The sequence below is a fragment of the Ursus maritimus genome (assembly GCF_017311325.1).
Source record: "Ursus maritimus isolate PB19 chromosome X unlocalized genomic scaffold, ASM1731132v1 scaffold_X1, whole genome shotgun sequence".
Lineage (NCBI taxonomy): Eukaryota > Metazoa > Chordata > Mammalia > Carnivora > Ursidae > Ursus > Ursus maritimus.
In genome coordinates this window covers 55,747,804-55,765,752 of record NW_024423319.1, presented here as the reverse complement: position 1 = coordinate 55,765,752, position 17,949 = coordinate 55,747,804, and the positions used below count along the sequence as shown (strand labels likewise).

Sequence of the window (17,949 nt, the reverse complement as noted above, 5' to 3'; positions counted from 1 at the left end):
GAAACAAAATAATTCTATTCACTACACCTTTCCATGCTTTCTAAAACACATTAGTTCAAATATGACCTCTTCAATAAAACCATTCCAAAATGCTGATCATTTATTTTTCTTGGATAAAAATCTACTCCAATAGTTTCAAATACCATTAACAGACAGATAACTCCAAATCCATGGTTCTGTGTTCTGACCAATCCCAAGCTTTGTATCCATATTTTTAACTGTGTCTTATCTATTTCTTTCTGGATAGATTCCAAACCCTTTTCAAACCTAGCACACCCCTGGGGCACCTGGGTGGCTCAGATGGTTAAGTGTCTGCCTTCAGCTCAGGTCATGATCTCTGGATCCTGGGATTGAGCCCCACATCAAGCCCCACACCGGGCTCCCTGCTCCCTCTGCCTCTGCCTCTCCCCCTGCTCATGCTCTCTCTGTATCTCTTTGTCTCAAATGAATAAATAACATCTTTTTAAAAAATAAGTAAACCTAGCATACCCCAAACTGAGTTCATCATGACTCCTCACCTGTTTCCCCCCTTGGAATACCTATCTCATGTAATGACATGACCAGTAGTTAGCTTCCCTAGCTCAGAAACTTTCTTTCCATATCTAATATGCTACTCAATTTTGATTCTACCTTATAAAGATTTCTTGAAACTAGCTTCTTCTCTTCATCTCTACTATATTGCCTTAGATTTGTGTTTAGTCTAATAAGGTAATGGACTGCTAGCAAGTCAGTAGCTCATTTGTTTCATTTGTTGATGTAAATGACGGCATAACCATCATGTGCCAAGCACTCCTAAGATAAAGAATAAAAATATCTTATCCTTGGGGCGCCTGGGTGGCTCAGTCGTTACGTTTCTGCCTTTGGCTCAGGGCGTGATCCCAGGGTCTGGGGATCGAGCCCCGCACTGGGCTCCCTGCTCCACTGGGAGCCTGCTTCTTCCTCTCCCACTCCCCTGCTTGTGTTCCCTCTCTCGCTGGCTGTCTCTCTGTCAAACAAATAAGTCAAATCTTAAAAAAATTTATCTTATCCTTAAGGAGCCCCCAATATAATGAAGATTCAGACACAGGCACTGTAAGATAATACCCAAGTCCAGGGATAAGAAATGAGGACAGGACATATGAGAGTACTAAGGGAAGGTATCTAACTAAGCTTAGAGGGGAAAGGTAGAGTATCAGGGAATGCTCCTCAGAGAAAGTGATAACATTAGCTGCTTTTAAAGGATAAAAACTAGTTAAGCAAGCAAATAAGAACATTTCAGGTAGAAGGGCAGAATTTGCAGGGGTACAGAGGCAAATAAAAGCACAGGGAACCACATACGGTTCAGTGTTAAATGACAATAAAATGGAAGCAGGGAGGGAAGAGAGATGAGCTTAGAAAGGCAGGCAGAGGCCAGATCCCAGAGCCTCACATGTCATGTAAAAGGGTCTTACACTTCATTCGGAAGTGATATAAAGCCACAGAAGCTTTTTACACAGGGAGGGACAGAGTTAGATATGCATAGCAAAAAGATCTCAATGTGTACTTATTATTTTTTCTTTAATGTCCCCCAGTAGACTCTAAACTCCATGCAAACAAACACCACGATTGTCTTGTTCTCGGCTATACTTCTAGTGCATGGGACACAGGAAATAACTAATACTTGTTGCATGGATGGCTGAATGGATGGATAGACAATGGAAATATTCGGTGCATGTGAACAGTGTGTAGACAAAACCAAAGATTCAGAATCTCTGATTTAGGAGAAAAAAGAATCTCTTATCATCAAAGTGTTTCTTCCAAATCACTGCCAGAATTAATAACTTAAAGTAGCAAATCTAATCTTGTTATACACCCACTTAAAACCACCATTGATCACAGTCCAAAGTCCTTAGCTTGGGCACAGAAGGATCTTCAGGATATATCTCCTCCATGGGATTCCAAAGTATCTCATTACATTAACAACTGCAACTAGCTAACATGTACTGAGCTCTGTTACAAATGGTTCTACCTGCTTTATCTGTTAATAATCATAATCACCAAATAAGGTAGTTACTGTCATGCCCCACTTTATACAGAAACTAGAGCACATGGAGGTTAAACAACTTTTAAAGCCCATTCAGTTAGTAAGTGGGGAAGCCAGGAAATAGACCCAGGTCTATCTGACCTTACAGACTGCACTGTTTATTGCTCTCTTTGTACATGAAGGCAAGGTCTGTTTTATTCATCTCGTTATTCCCATAGCAACTAGCATGGAGCATAGAGGTTAAATGTATAGAATATTATCACTACCATTTTGCAAATGAGACATGCTAAAATCAGAAATTCAGCAATTTTCCTACAATGACTAATGGTAGGATCAGTCACCCCACATGCGCTAACATACTATTCATTACTAACTTCCAAGTATCTGGAAAAGGTATAGTTACTCCCGGTATCAGAAAAAAGATCTCTCCAAGAAATAGTCACAGCAGGAATTCTAGTAAGTGAGACAGCTGAAGTAAAAAAGAACAGTAGCTGAAGTGATTCGATTCAGACTACTGGTTACAGACACATCTAGTCCAAGGTCATCCATACCCTACCCAGTATCAAATACTATACTGCTAAATGGCCAAATCTACTTTATAGGAGTTTTACCTAGTCAGCACAGCTGCAAAGAAAAGGAAAGCTGCTCAACAAGAGCACTTAGTATTTCTAGAAACAGTCAAAAGAGTGGTTCAGTATTAGAATTTAGTGACAGGGTATATAAGAGAATTGCTGATATCTACGTCCTCTGAAAACTGAAAAGCAGAGCCAATGGATAATATAGCAAAGAGAGCACAGTCAATGTGGCTCTCAGGAAAAGCAAACTAAACAAAAATGAAAAATAAGACCTATCTGAAAATAAGTATGGTTAATAGTCTATATTTCTTCTTTCAAAGTTTGTACAATACTTTGATGTGTAATCACCATACTGAATTCAATGCTATGATCATTTATGCTTCTATGGCTTTACTCAATGGATGGTGAAAAGAAAGCACCAAAAGATCAGTTTTTTAAGATTCATTCATTCATTTAACACATAGCTACTGAGTATAATGGGTGATACAAACCTGCTATGCCTCCGGACATACAGTCATGAGATCGGGCCTTTTCTTACATAGAACTTACAATCATACAAGAGGACCTGGCTTAGGGGGCCAGGGAAGGGTTCTGATCTAGTCTGTGGAATCAGGAAATAAACTTAGACCTCAGAACTCAAGCATGAGTAGTTCTTAGCTACACCCAAGGGAATGCCAAGTGTTCCACACAGAAAAACAGGAAAAGAGAAGCAATCTAAGACCATAAGGAGACAAATGCAAGTCTTTGCTGATTTCTTTATGAATACTCTAATTACACTTAGAATAAACACTTGTTTAAGTCAACCTGGATTCCTTAAAAAGAAATGTATGCTGGATATGTCTAAATATAAGTTCAAGATTTTTCCCTCAAAAAATTATCCCTCACTTTATATTCGAGTCCTGACAAAATAACTCCTATTGATGTGGGAAACTAAGGCAAAAGAAATGTAGCTTAAATTAAAATCTCCTTACAGCTTGCAGCCCACTGATAGGTACCTGAAGCATGCAGAGCATGACCTTCCTCAATGAACTGGTGGCTGCCTTAGTGCCTTAAAGTTTAAAAGTAACTTTATCTTGGCAGCAGCTGGCCCCTCAAGGTCCTGATAGCCTTACTTCCAGATTCCTTGGAGACTTGTGCTATCCCTAATCCCCACTAATAAAAAAATATACAGTCATTCCTCACAATCTCAGTATAGCTCTTTCTGCCCACAGGTCTTGTCTCATAAATAGGGAAGGGGTTAAGGTATAGGCAGTATAGAAAGGAGGCCCCTGACTCCCCGGACTAGACTCTGAAACTGTTCCTGGCAGGTGGAGACGCTGCGACTGAGCTGAACAAGAGATAAGGTAACAAGCCAAGATGGCGTAAGAATCTCAAAGAAACAAGCTTCCCAGCCAGTTCTCAATAAAAGACTGCCACTAAAAGCCTCAGCGGCAACCCATTCAGGTCCCCTCTCACTCTAGAGAGTTTTCTTTCCTTTCTGCTCTCACCTTCACTTTTTTTTTTAAAGATTTTATTTATTTATTTATTTGACACAGAATGAGAGGAGAGATCACAAGCAGGGGGAGTGGCAGAGGCAGAGGGAGAAGCAGGCTCCCGGCTGAGCAGGGAGCCCGATGTGGGGCTTGATCCCAGGACCCTGGGATCATGACCTGAACTGAAGGCAGACCCTTAACTGGCTGAGCCACCCAGGCGCCCCTGCTCTCACCTTCACTTAATAAACTTTCACTTCATTTCACCCGTTTGCATCCTAGAGATTCATTCTTCAACTCTGTGAGACAAGAACCCTGTAATCCTGCACTATTACTGGTAGCTCTGTTTAAGTATTTGACTTTGAACATGAAAGTAGTGTTTGGGAAAGATAAATTAGCCCCAGTCAACTTTAATCAATGTTAGCTTTAGATATTTATAGAGACTATTTGACTTGACAGAATGGGATTTTTATTAAAAAGGCAAAAAATTATAAATTTGGTAATTATTAGTGAAGGTATGAATTTACAATTTTTTAAGTATTGGTGGTCTCTTAAATAAAACTTTTAAAGATCACTTAAGCAATACACTATCGTGAGAAACTGGAGATATCATGAATACTATGAATGCAGGTCAAATTTAAAAATTATTCTACTCTTAAGGAAGTAAATAATTATGGCTTGGAATAAATGTTCAAGTAAGAGAATCACAAGCGGAATCCTAAATGGCTGTATCTTAAACAACCAAGATGGACAATAGAAAAATATTCATTGGAAAACTGGAGGTCTATAAAATAATAATATGATAGTCTAAGTAGACATTTTGCTATTTCATTTATATCCACAGAAGTTTTTTTTGATGTCTTACTGGGACTGAAGATTACCTAGTATTTAAGAATGGTCTACATTTAAGCTTACAAATCACGTTAGGATAATTTATAAACATTAAGCAAAAACTAAGTACTTTTATTAATATAGTCAAAGCACGTTATATATGGAGGAAACTCAATGATTACTGGACAGTCCATCTAACTCATCTTACAGATAAAGGAACTGGCCCAGAGAAAAGTGACTTGCTCACTGTCATTCACGGCAGTGATGGAGTTCCAGGTCTTCTCTTATTCGGCTACCTGACCATGCATGCCTTAGGAGTTATTGGGCAATAATTGTTATGTTTGAGGTCTTTCCATGAAGACATAAAAGAAAATGTTAAGTAAATAGCAGTATGCCTGCTATTTAAAATTCAGGAGAAGAGCCTGATTGCTACTCAGAAGAAGGAACCTAGTATCTCTCCCCCTTCGAACATAACTAGATAACTATCAAATCATTTTGAATGCGCAAGAAATTGACTTGAGGACTGACAGAACAAACTCCACAACTACAAGGAGAGAAGAGGCCACATCCAGGAAGGTAGGAAGTGCAGAGACGTGGTTTGGGGAAAGAAACAGATCACGGGTGCTGTGGAGGGGAGGGAGCCCTGGTTGCACAGAAAGGTGAGAGAAAGAAAGGAGCACACAGGGAAACTCACAAGGAGCACAATTCCCCAAAGCCACTGGATGGAAAAATGAGAGGGGCTGATTTTTGTGAGTTTTTGCAACCAGCTGGGCTCAAAGACAGCGGTTTTAGAGGACTTCTGGATTGGCTGTGATAGAGCCCTGACGGCACAGCCCTACTCCTGGAGAGATGACAGGTAAACAACCTGAGCGCAGACAGCTCATCTGAGGATCACCTAAGGCCCAAGGGGAGAAACTATTCTCTCTTCTTGGACCACCTGTGTGAGAGATGGCATTCACAGGGACACCTCTCCTCCTCTCCTGGTGTGTGGGAGGGTGTTTGAAGAGCTGGCAGTCACCATTTCCCTCCACCACCATCCAGCATAGGCAGAGACACCTCGTGAGGGCTTCTTGCTCCCAAATGGCTGTTTAGCCTACTTGCTCCAAATCCCATTCCTCTGCACTCTGTGCAACTGCCCTTCTCAGTCAAACCTGCAGGGCCCCCAAGACTGCGACATCCTCCTCCAGAAGACCAGAACAGGCTCCTACCATGGCATTTCCCTGAAGTTTGGAGTTTTAAAAGTCTGCATGCTTAATGTCCACAATAGCCAAAATATGAAAAGAACCCAGATGTCCACTGACAGATGAATAGAAAAAGAACAGGTGGTATATACAGTGGAATATGACTCAGCCATCAAAAAGAATGAAATCTTGCCATTTGCAACGATGTCGATAGAACTAGAGGGTATTATGCTAAGTGAAATAAGTCAGAGAAAGACAAATAATCCTATGATTTCACTCATATGTGGAACTTAAGAAATAAAACAGATGAACATGGGAAGAAAAAATAAAATAAGATGAAATCAGACAGGGAGACAAACCAAACCATAAGAGACTCTTAACTCCAGGAAACAAACTGAGGGTTGCTGGAGGTGAGGTGGGTTGGGGGGATGGGGTAACTGGGTGATGAGCATTAAGGAGGGCACTTGACGTCATGAAAACTGGGTGTTAATGCAACTGATGAATCACTAAACTCTACCTCTGAAACTAATACACCATATGTTAATTAATTGATTTTAAAAATAAATAAAGAAATAAAAGTAAAATAAAACAAAATGAAATAAAATAAAAGTCTACATACTTGGCTGGGATTGGGCCCAAAGTGCACTGCATTGCTCCAGGCAAGCAAGCAACCCAGAGACAGTGTGAAAACAGTGATCTGAAAAATCCTTGGGACACATGAGGGGAGATTATTTGCTCTTCTGAAAGTGGTTCCCTGAGAGCAATAAGCACTGAGATCCCTCTCTGGGGATAAAGGAGCTGGCTGGCACCATTTCCTTCCCCAGCCTCTCAGCATAAACAAGCTTCAATAAACAGCACAGTGCCAACACTATCTGACTAACCTGTTTATACCAAGTCCCACCCCCTTGCACTCTGCTGGTACCACTTTCTCAGGCAAGTGTCCCTAAGTCCCAACACAGTAGGCCCCTTCCCCCAGAAGACCAGCAGAAAATCTTGCAAACACCATACTTCACAGAGAGTTCTACAAGGCTTCAGTTCTAGTAGAAGTAGCATCAGGTTTCATTTAACAAGCAGACCAGAGCACACCTAGTTAAAACTCGCCATACTCTGCCCAAAGACCAAACAATCCCCACTGCAGGCAAGGAGAGCCTGTGCACATGACTGGCCTGAAGGACAGAGCAGCCGAAACACAGCAGCAGAGTGAAACCCAGCAGACACTAGAGATACTCCCTGAAGCACCAGGTCCTGGACACTATATGACCTCTTCTTCATAAAGCCATTACTCTCAGGAGTGGGACACAAAATGGGCTTTTCTAACACAAAGAAGAAGACAGAGAATTAGACAAAAATGCCAATATGGAGGAATTCATCCCAAATGAAACAACAAGAAGAGGTCACAGCAAGAGATCTATTTGAAACACATAAAGTAATATGCCTGCATGGAGAATTTAAAGCAACAATCATGAGGATACTGACTGGACTTGAGAAAAGAATGGAGACTTCAGGGAGGCCCTTACCACAAAGATAAAAGACAACTGCTTAGAATGAAAAATGCAAATAACTGAGATTGTAAACCACAAGGATGGAAGAAGCACAGGAATGAAAAAGTGATAATGGAAGACAGAATAATGGAAAATAAACAGAACAAAAGAAAGAAAAAAGAATTATGGATCATGAGAATAGACTAAGGGAACTCAGTGGCTCCATTAAACATAATACATTTGTAGCACAGGAGTCCCAGAAGAGAAGAGTGAGCAAAGGGGACAGAAGGAAATAATATCTGAAAACTTGCCTAATCTGAGGAAGGAAAAGACATCCAGATCCAGGAGACAGAGAGCACTCCCACCAAAATCAACAAAATCAGGCCAACACCAAGATATGTTAGAGTAAAATTTGCAAAATATGATGATAAAGTCCTAAAAGCAGCAAGACGAAAAAAGTCCCTAACAAACAAAGGAAGACCCACAAGGCTAGCTGTATCTCTCCACAGAAACGTGACATGCCAGAAGGGAGGGACATGATAAATTAAAAGTGTGGAATGGGAAAAATCTCAGCCAAGAATACTCTTATCTGGCAAGGCTATCATTGAGAATAGAAGTAGAGATAAAGAATTTCTCAAACAAAAAATAACGGAATTCATGACCACTAAACAAGCCCTGAAAAAATATTAAAGGGAACTCTTTGAGTGGGAAGGAAAGACCAAACGACAAAGACTAAAAAGGAGAGAAAAAAACCTCCAGAAACAATGACAAAACAAGCAATATAATGGCACTAAATTCATATCTACCAATAATTACTCTGAATGTAAATGGACTAAATGCTCCAATCAAAAGATATAGAATGGATTAACAACTAAGACACATCTATATGCCTACAAGAGACTCATTTTACACCTAAAGACACCTGCAAATTGACAGTGAGGGGATGGAGAAACATTTCTCATGCAAATGGAAAAAGAAAGCCAGAGCAGCAATACTTGTATCAGACAAATGAGACTTTAATCCAAAGACTTTATAAGAGATGAAAAAGGGCACTATATCATAATAAAGGACACTATATCAAAATACAGGGCACCATCCAACAAGAAGATCTAACAACTGTAGATATTTACACCCCCAACTTGGGAGCACCCAAATATATAAAACAACTAATAACAAACATAAAGGAACTCACTGATAATAATACAATGATAGTAGGGGACTTTAACATCCCACTTACAGCAATGGACAGATTATCTAAGCAGAAAATCAAGAAGGGAACAATGGCTTTGAATGACACACTGGATCAGATGGACATAACAGATATATTCAGAACATTTAGTCCTAAACCGGAAGAATACACATTCTTTTCGAGTGCACATGGGACATTCTCCAGAACACATTCCAGTTAACATACCATGCATAATTCTGATAACACCACTATGAAAACTGAAGTCAGCCATAAGAAAAAAATTGGAAAGACCACATATACATGGAGGCTAAACAACAGGGTACTAAAGAATGAATGGGTCAAATAGGAAATCAAAGAAGAAATTTTAAAAAATACATGGAAACAAATGAAAATGAAAACATAATGGTCCAAACCTTCGGGATGTAGCAGAAGCAGTCACAAGAGGGAAATATACAGCAATACAGACCTACCTCAAGAAGCAAGAAAAATCTCAAATAACCTAACCTTACACTTAATGGAGCTAGAAAAAGAACAAATGAAGCCTCAAGTCATCAGAAGAAGAGAAATACTAAAGATTAGAGCAGAAATAAATGATACAGAAACTAAAAAAACAAGAGAACAGATAAATGAAACCAGGAGCCGGTTCTCTGAAAAAATTTTATAAATTGATAAACCCCACTCAGACTTATCAAAGAGAAAAGAGAAAGCACCCTAATAAATAAAATCAAAAATGAGAGAGGAAAAATAGCAACTGACACCATAAGAGAATAGTATGAAAAACTATATGCCACAAATTGGACAACCTCGAAGAAAGAGATAAATTTCTAGAAACATATAAACTACCAAACTGAAAAGAGAAAAATAGAAAACTTGAACAGTCTAAAAGCCAGCAAAGAAATTGAGTCAGTAATCAAAAACCTCCCAATAAACAGAAGTCCAGGGCCAGATGGCTTCCCAGTGGAATTCCACCAAACACTTAAAAAAGAGTTAATACCTATTCTTCTCAAACCATTCCAAGAACTAGAAATGGAAGGAGAACTTCCAATTCATCCTATGAGGCCAGCATTACACTGATTCCAATACCAGACTAAGACTCCACTAATAAAGAAAACTAGAGGCCAATATCCCTGATGAACACAGATAAAAAAAAATTCTCAAAAAAATACTAGCAAATCAAATCCAACAGTACATTAAAAGAATCATTCACTACGATCAAGTAGGATTTATTCCTGTGCTGCAAGGGTGGTTCAATATTTGCTAATCAATCAACATGATACAAAACAATAAAAAAAGGCTAAGAATCCTTTCAATAGATGCAGAAAAAAGTATCTGACAAAGTACAACATGATAAAAACCCTTAACAAAGTAAGGATAGAGAGAACACACTTCAACATAACAAAGGCCATATACAAAAAAACCCACAGCTAGTATCCTCCTCAATGGGGAAAAACAGAGCTTTTCCTCCATGGTCAGAGACAAGACAGGGATATCCACTCTTACCACTGTTATTCAACATAGTACTGGAAGGCCTAGTCTCAGCAGACAGCAAAAACAAATAAAAGCCATCCAAATAGGCAAGGAGGAAGCCAAATTTTCACTATTTGCAGATGACATGATACTATACATAGAAAACCCAAAAGACTCCACTGAAAAATTGCTAGAAATGATACACGAATTCAGTAAAGTCACGGGATATTCAACGTACAGAAATCTGTTGCATTTCTATACACCAATAACGAAGCAGCAGAAAGAGAAATCAAGGAATCGATCCCATTTACAGTATCACCAAAAACCATTAGGTATCTAGGAATAAACACAATCAAAGAGGTAAAAGATCTATACTCTGAAAACTATGCAACATTTATGAAAGTAACTGAAGATGACACAAAGAAATGGAAAAACATTTCATGCTCATGGATTAGAAGAACAAATATTGTTAAAATATATTATCCAAAGCAATCTACACATTTAATGCAATCCCTATCAAAATACCAACAGTTATTTTTCACAAAGTTACAACAAAGAATCCTCAAATTTGTATGGAATCACAAAAGACCCCCAATAGCCAAAGCAACCTTGAAAAAGAAAAGCTGAGCATCACAAATGTAGTCTTCAAGTTTTATTACAAAGCCGCAGTGATCAAGACAACATGGAAATGGCATAAAAACAGAAAAATCAATAGAACATAATAGAAAACCCAGAAATGAACCCACAACTATATGGTAAACAAAGCACGAAAGAACATCCAATGGAAAAAAGACAGTATCTTTAACAAATGGTACTGGGGAAACTGGATAGCAGTGTACAAAAGAATGAAACTGGACCACTTTCTTACAACCTACAGAAAAATAAATTCAAAATGGATTAAAGACCTGTGAGACAGGAAACCATTAAAATCCTAGAGAACAGAGGCAGTAACCTCCTTGACACTGGCTATAGCAACTTCTTACAAGATATGTCTCCTGAGGCAAGGGAAACAAAAGCAAAAATAAACTACTGAGACTTCCTCAAAATAAAAAGCTTCTGCACAGTGAAGGAGACAATCAACAAAACTAAAAGGCAATCTTCGGAGTGGGAGAAGATATCTGCAAACGACATATCAGAGGAAGGATTAGTATTTAAAATATTTAAAGAACTTATCAAACTCAATACCCAAGAAACAAATAATCCTGTTAAAAAATGGGAAGACATGAATAGACATTTTTCCAAAGAAGACACACAGATGGCCAAGAGACATAGAAAGATGCTCAACATCACTCATCATCAGGGAAACACAAATCAAAACTACGATAAGATATTACCTCATGCCTGTCAGAATGACTAAAATTAACAACACAGGAAACAAAAGCTGTTGGTGAAGATGTGGAGAAAGGGGAATCCTGTTACACTGTTGGTGGAAATGCAAACTGGTGCAGCCACTCTGCAAAACAGTATGGAGGTTCCTCACAAAGTTAAAAATAGAACTATCCTAAGACCCAGGAATTGCACTATTATGTATTTACCCAAAGGAAAAAAAAAATACTGATTCAAAGGGATACATGCACCCTGATGTTTACAGCAGCATTATCAACAATAGCCAATTCATGGAAAGAGCCCAAGTGTCCATTGACTGATTGAATAAAGAGGATGTGGTACATATCTACAATGGAATATTACTCAGCCATCAAAAAGAATGAAATCTTGCCATTGACAATGACATGGATGGCACTAGGGACTATTATGCTAAGTGAAATAAGTCAGTCAAAGACAAACACCATATGATCTCATTCATATGTGGAATTTAAGAAACAAAGACAAATGAACATTGGTGGGAATAAAAGAGAGGCAAACCAAGAAACAGATTCTTAACTATAGAGAACAAACTGATGGTTATTAGAGGGGAAGTGGGATGAGTTAAACAGGTGATGGCTATTAAGGAGGGCACTTGTGATGAGCACTGGGTACTGTATGTGATGAATCACTAAATTCTACACCTGAAACTAATATTGCACTTTATGTTAACTAGATGGAATTTACATAAAACCTCGGGAAAAATTAAAAAAAAAAACATTTATAGCGTAATGAAATAACAAAAAACAAAAAAATAAGTAAAATTCATATTTGACTCCAATAGATCTGGAAGGATCATCTTCATAAGGGCCTAGAATGAATTAAGATCTAAAGCTCCCAGTCTATCTTAGAACACTGGCTAAATCCTGAACTTTACATTACAGGTCAGTGTTTCTTAGAGTCATCTATGGAGCACCTACATTAGATTCATTTGAGGTGTTCCTCAAAACTGCAAGTTCCCTAACTCCATTCTAACCACATTATCCAATTTCACTCTCTGAGGGTGAGACACAGATATCTCCTTAAAAAAAAAAAAAAAAAAAAAAAAAAAAAACCAGAAACAGAACAAGTTTACCTGGTGATTCTTAAACACATTAAAATTTGAAAACTACTAATGTTTGGTCTTTAGACCCGTAGCCCCCAGCTATCTGTTGCAACTGCAACCTGTAGCAGATCATAAAGAAGAGTTCCTCTCTTCAGAGTTTATAATAAAAACTACATCAAAGTGAAGGTAAATGTAAGCTTTAGTTGAACAAATGCTATTACTATACTAATGTATCCATTAAAAAAAAACATGAGCCATGTAAATTCTTCATGTCACTAAGAGTAACAAGTAGAAATGGAACTGGGGCCAAAAAGGGTAAAAGGATGTAAGTAAATAAACACCAAATAAACAATTCACTATCTGGCTTTCCATCATAGGAACACACTCATGCTTCAAAATGAATGTATAAGGAAAAATGACTCTAAGAGGCTTAAAAACATCAGTTCCTTAAAAACAACCACTCCACAGTTATTCATGATCCAGTATATGAATATCCTGGGCCTTCAAAGATAGATTTTTCACTATACATTATCATTCTTCATTTCTGTGGTACCTTTGCATTAAGGTGCTAAAAGTACTTTACAAGCCCTTAAACTGTGTGTCTATATTATCTCATACTAGAGAATTACTTTCTAAGTTAAATTCACTGCCTAAATATTGCATGTTCTAGACTTGAATTTTTCTCCACCGTATCTCAAAATACCAGCTCTTGGTGTTATAGTCTATAAGAAATTACACTGCTTAGACTATACAAAATTACTGTAAAATGAAACAGCTTAAACTTTATATTTGTAAGCTTCCAGTTCACAACATTATTTTATGGCCTGAACAATGACTACTTCTTTATATATCCCCAAAAATAGTCATACTAGAGATATAGTGCTTAACAACACGGAACTGGAAAGAAAAATACACAGCAATTTAAACAGCTCCTAAAACTTAACCCAGTTTTAATTCAAACACAGAAATCAAAGAATACTAGTGTAATTCAGACAAGGGCGTATCTTAGTAACTAAATAATAAATCCTAGAAAAATGTAACTGAAATATAAAAACACAGACATAGATAGTATTTGGCATTTTTTAAAAGCAGGTACATTTTTATTTCAATCCTAAACCAGTCTGCAGGCCTAATATGATTGTATAAGAATTTATCTGCAGATAACAAGGTAGCATAGTTTATGACAACAATCTACCTAAAAAAATCACTAAAGTGTTTTCTCTTGGGAATGACATGCATTATCAGCAGAGATTAATCTGATGAGTCTTTAGGTGAGCTCCATTTTTAAAAATGCAATAACAGAGGGCTTTGTTGTCATCTGATAAAAATCAATTAGAGGAGGTAAGGCCACAAGGAAAACTAACATCACTCACCACCCACCCCCGGCAGCTGAAATGATTTGTCTTCCAAGCTTCGATGATCAGGAGCTATAGTTATATTGCAGGGAAATTAATTTAGTTTCTATATTCTGAACTCACTTTCTTTGTTCTGGAGGATCTAAATACAAATTACTTTTAATCAAGGTTGATATGATATTAATACCAGGGAAGATCTTTGAAGAATCATTTTTTTTTAAATTGACTTTAGCATTTTTCACCTGTGCTTGGGGTGTAACTATAGGAATGTAACTTATATCATCCTTACTTTCTGGATTCTTTGTCCACAACAAGGCACTGTACTGAATGGCGAAGACAATAGATTCCACCAAACACTGCACACATCCTAGGAAGAGAATAGGGAAGTGTGAATTAGGATTCTTCAGGTGAAAATTAAGGAAGCATTATTTTCTCTGTCATGGTATTAAGAATCCTTCAGAAGTAATATTACTAATATTTTGATGCAACTAGAGGTATCAGTACTAATAATACAATGTTCAAGCCTACAATTATGATCAAGCCGAAAGTATCCCCAGGCGAAGCTCAGCTATTCCCCCAAACCACCACAGGCTACAAATACCCTTAAGAGGTAACGTCTGAGATCCCCAACAGAAATGACCACAGAGGGACACCTGGGTGGCTTAGTCGGTTGAGCATCTGACTCTTGACTTTAGGTCAGTTCATAATCTCATGGTCAGGAGACTGAACCCTGAGTCAGGCTCTGTGCTCAGGAGGGAGTCTGCTTGAGATTCTTTCTCCTCTCCCTGTGCCCCTCCCCCCACTCATGCAAGCTCCCTCTCTCAGTCTCTGTAAAATAAATAAATAAGTGACCACAGAGAAGTCTTAGGGAGGGAACAAGCAGGGAAGACTGGGAGACCCCTGAAGATTTTGCTTACCATAAAAGTAAACAAAAACTACACTAGGAACTGAAAACTAGAGCAGTAAGCACATGAGTTAATGCTGCAGTAGTTCTAAGGAGTTTGCCTATTTCATGAACCTAAGGGCTTGGGTTTAAATGCTTATGTAGGGACAGGAGAAGCCTTAGGATCCAAATAAGGCAGGGAGTAGAAAATGAGATATTGTCTCATATCCTTAAAGGACCACACTTCAGTGAAAAGGTGATGGGGGGGGGACCCACTTAACCACATGAGGGAGAAAAATTGTTTTATCCAAAGCCCTGGGTGGAGGAAGATTATACCTCTATTATAACCAGAGGTCTGTCCTTACACAGGTAGGGGGTTTGAAATTATACTACGTGATCCAAGAAACCCTTAACCAATAAAACATCATGAAAGAAAAGTGGCTCTGCGTCGGTAGTACCTCTGGAGATTTGGTGGAAGCAATTGCTAAAACTTTCTGGAGCAATACGAGGCCACATGAAAGTGCCACAGATAGAATCCCCTTATGATATGTTTATAATCTAAAATTATACAACGCATGAAGAAAAATACCTTACCCTGAGTGAGGATTAACAGACATAACAAATGGGGTGGGGTAGCTGAAGTATGGACAGTCTTGTGGGGACTGCATCCTCTAACTGCACAGTTGGCTTAACCTCTCACATTGTATAATGGAATACTATAAGCAATTTAAAGTAATGAACTACATCCCCATCTATCAACATGGAATAATGGCAAAAACATAAAAATTGAGTGATAACAACAAACTGGGGAAGAATATATTCAGAATGATATCATTTATAAAATGTTTAAAAACTTCATTTGCAAAATACTACTATATATAATGTATGGATACATATATATGTAGTAAAAGTACAGAAACATTTAAGGGAATTGTAAACACCAAATTCAGGATAGTAGTTATCTCTGGGAAGAAAGGGAGTAAAAGTTACACTGAAGTTTCAATGGTTCCGTTTCTTAAAAAATATACTGAGAGCAAATATGGCAAAATGTTAAGATTTGACAAAACTGAATGGTTACATGGGTGACCTTTATATTATTCTGTGTACTTTCTGGAGTGTTCTTGAAATATTTCATAACCAGATTATAATGAAAAATATAAATAACTGGTAGAGATAAGTGACATTCACTAAGTATGGCATAATACTCCTATTATCTTTCTAAATTTAATTCATTTTACTGAACATGACCAAGCTAGTTAGGATAGGTGAGGTTAGGTAATAATTCATTCTGGTATAGGACAACATAGAAATCAGGGTTTTTTTTCCATTGAGAAATTTGGAATATAAGAAATGGCACATTAGAGCAAGCAAGCAAAACTTCATGTGCTTAAAAACCCTTAGACTGCAAATTTTACCCAGGACACCTGCCACAAGAGAGTCTCCCTTCTTGCTAATCTTGTTCACTAGTCACATACCAAGTTACAGAATGATATTTATTAATTGTTCTGGATACCTGGTACTATTTGAGACACTGTACTGGACAGATCCTACACAGGGTTGGAAAAAAAAATCACCTCTCTATTAGACTGTTTAGATACATTTCCCAGGTGGTATTCTAACCCCTGTTGGCAGGGAAATACCAATATAGTGATTTGATGTGATTGAGATAATCAGCCCAACCTTCACCATCAATTTCCTGTTGAAACTGAAAGAGGCCACATTCACATAAAATATTACTGGCCCACTAAAAATACAGGATAAATTAGGTTAAGGTTACAAAATGGACAATCAAATTAAAAATGTGAATCACACAATCAGCATTCTCATTTGCCTGGGTATATCTTTGTTACATGAGTAGCAGCATCAGTGTTTCCAACTTCCTTGTAAGCAGCTACAGATGAACTGTAACCAACTAACTGGCCTACGGATTTTTTCATTTCAGTCATACTGGTCCATGTTTTTATACACGCGCGTGCGCACACACACCCACGCACCTATCAATCCCCACCTTGGGAAAAAACAATTTTTAAATAACTTCCCATATTTCAAGAAAAGCGAGGGGATCAAGTTCAGAATCAGAAGTTGTATACAGTTAAAAAATCATAAAATATTATGCCATAGACTATTATGGTATTATCAAAAGCATGAGAAATCCACTTAACCAAAATTAAATTTTTTTTACAAAGACCTCCTTTCATTATCTATTACACTATCTATGAAATACATTGCTATATTAAGTATCCCTTCATTTTAAAATTAATTTCTATTAAGTTTTAGGGCAAATGAGGCCTCTGAAAAATTTATTTAAATATAAAATGCAATAGAGGCATTTATAACTTTATTTTAGTAAGTCATCAACAAATTCCCTGCTTTTCAACACGATTTAACTAATAGTGGACACATACTACACAGAAAGAACACAAGAATATACTACATAGAAGGAACACAAGAATGTAAAGAATGTTTAGGACTGGTTTGTGTGGATGTTATTTTTTTTAACGTCAGTGTTTTAATATCATGAAATACAAGTACAAAACATTGTACAAGTATATGTTGTACTACATGGAGAGAATAATACATCTGTGTTTTTATCAGAATCTGTATCACCCACTGTACCTATGGCTTTCCACGAGGATTTTTTTTTCTTTTTTTTTAAAGATTTTTATTTATTTATTTATTTGACAGAGAGAGACAGCCAGCGAGAGAGGGAACACAGCAGGGGGAGTGGGAGAGGAAGAAGCAGGCTCCCAGCAGAGGAGCCTGATGTGGGGCTCGATCCCAGAACGCCGGGATCACGCCCTGAGCTGAAGGCAGATGCTTAACGACTGAGCCACTCAGGCGCCCCCACGAGGATTTTTCTACTCTTCCTATGAGGTTTTATCATGAATAAAAAGACTCACAAATCTCTTCAACCACTGCAGATTTATATTTATCTTAATATTCTTGTTCAGCTGCTCTGGATAACTACTAAGAAATACAAAATTGGGAATGCCTGGGTGGCTCAGTCGGTTAAGCGTCTGCCTTCGGCTCAGGTCAGGATCCCAGGGTCCTGGGATCCAGTTCCACATCAGGCTCCCTGCTCAGTGGGGAGCCTGCCTCTCCCCCCCCC

At 38.0% G+C, this 17,949-nt stretch overlaps 1 protein-coding gene across 3 annotated transcripts in view; it reads right to left on the bottom strand.

Moving 5' to 3' along the window:
• CHM (CHM Rab escort protein) overlaps positions 1–17,949 on the bottom strand; it is a 198,867-nt gene that overhangs the window by 56,661 nt on the left and 124,257 nt on the right. For 2 of the 3 annotated variants that reach the window (XM_040630263.1, XM_040630272.1), the window contains exon 9: positions 14,247–14,324. The exons of the other annotated variant lie outside the window; for it this stretch is intronic. In XM_040630263.1, the coding sequence (XP_040486197.1) occupies positions 14,247–14,324 (78 nt within the window). The remainder of the gene's footprint in view (positions 1–14,246; positions 14,325–17,949) is intronic. 3 annotated transcript variants of the gene reach the window in all.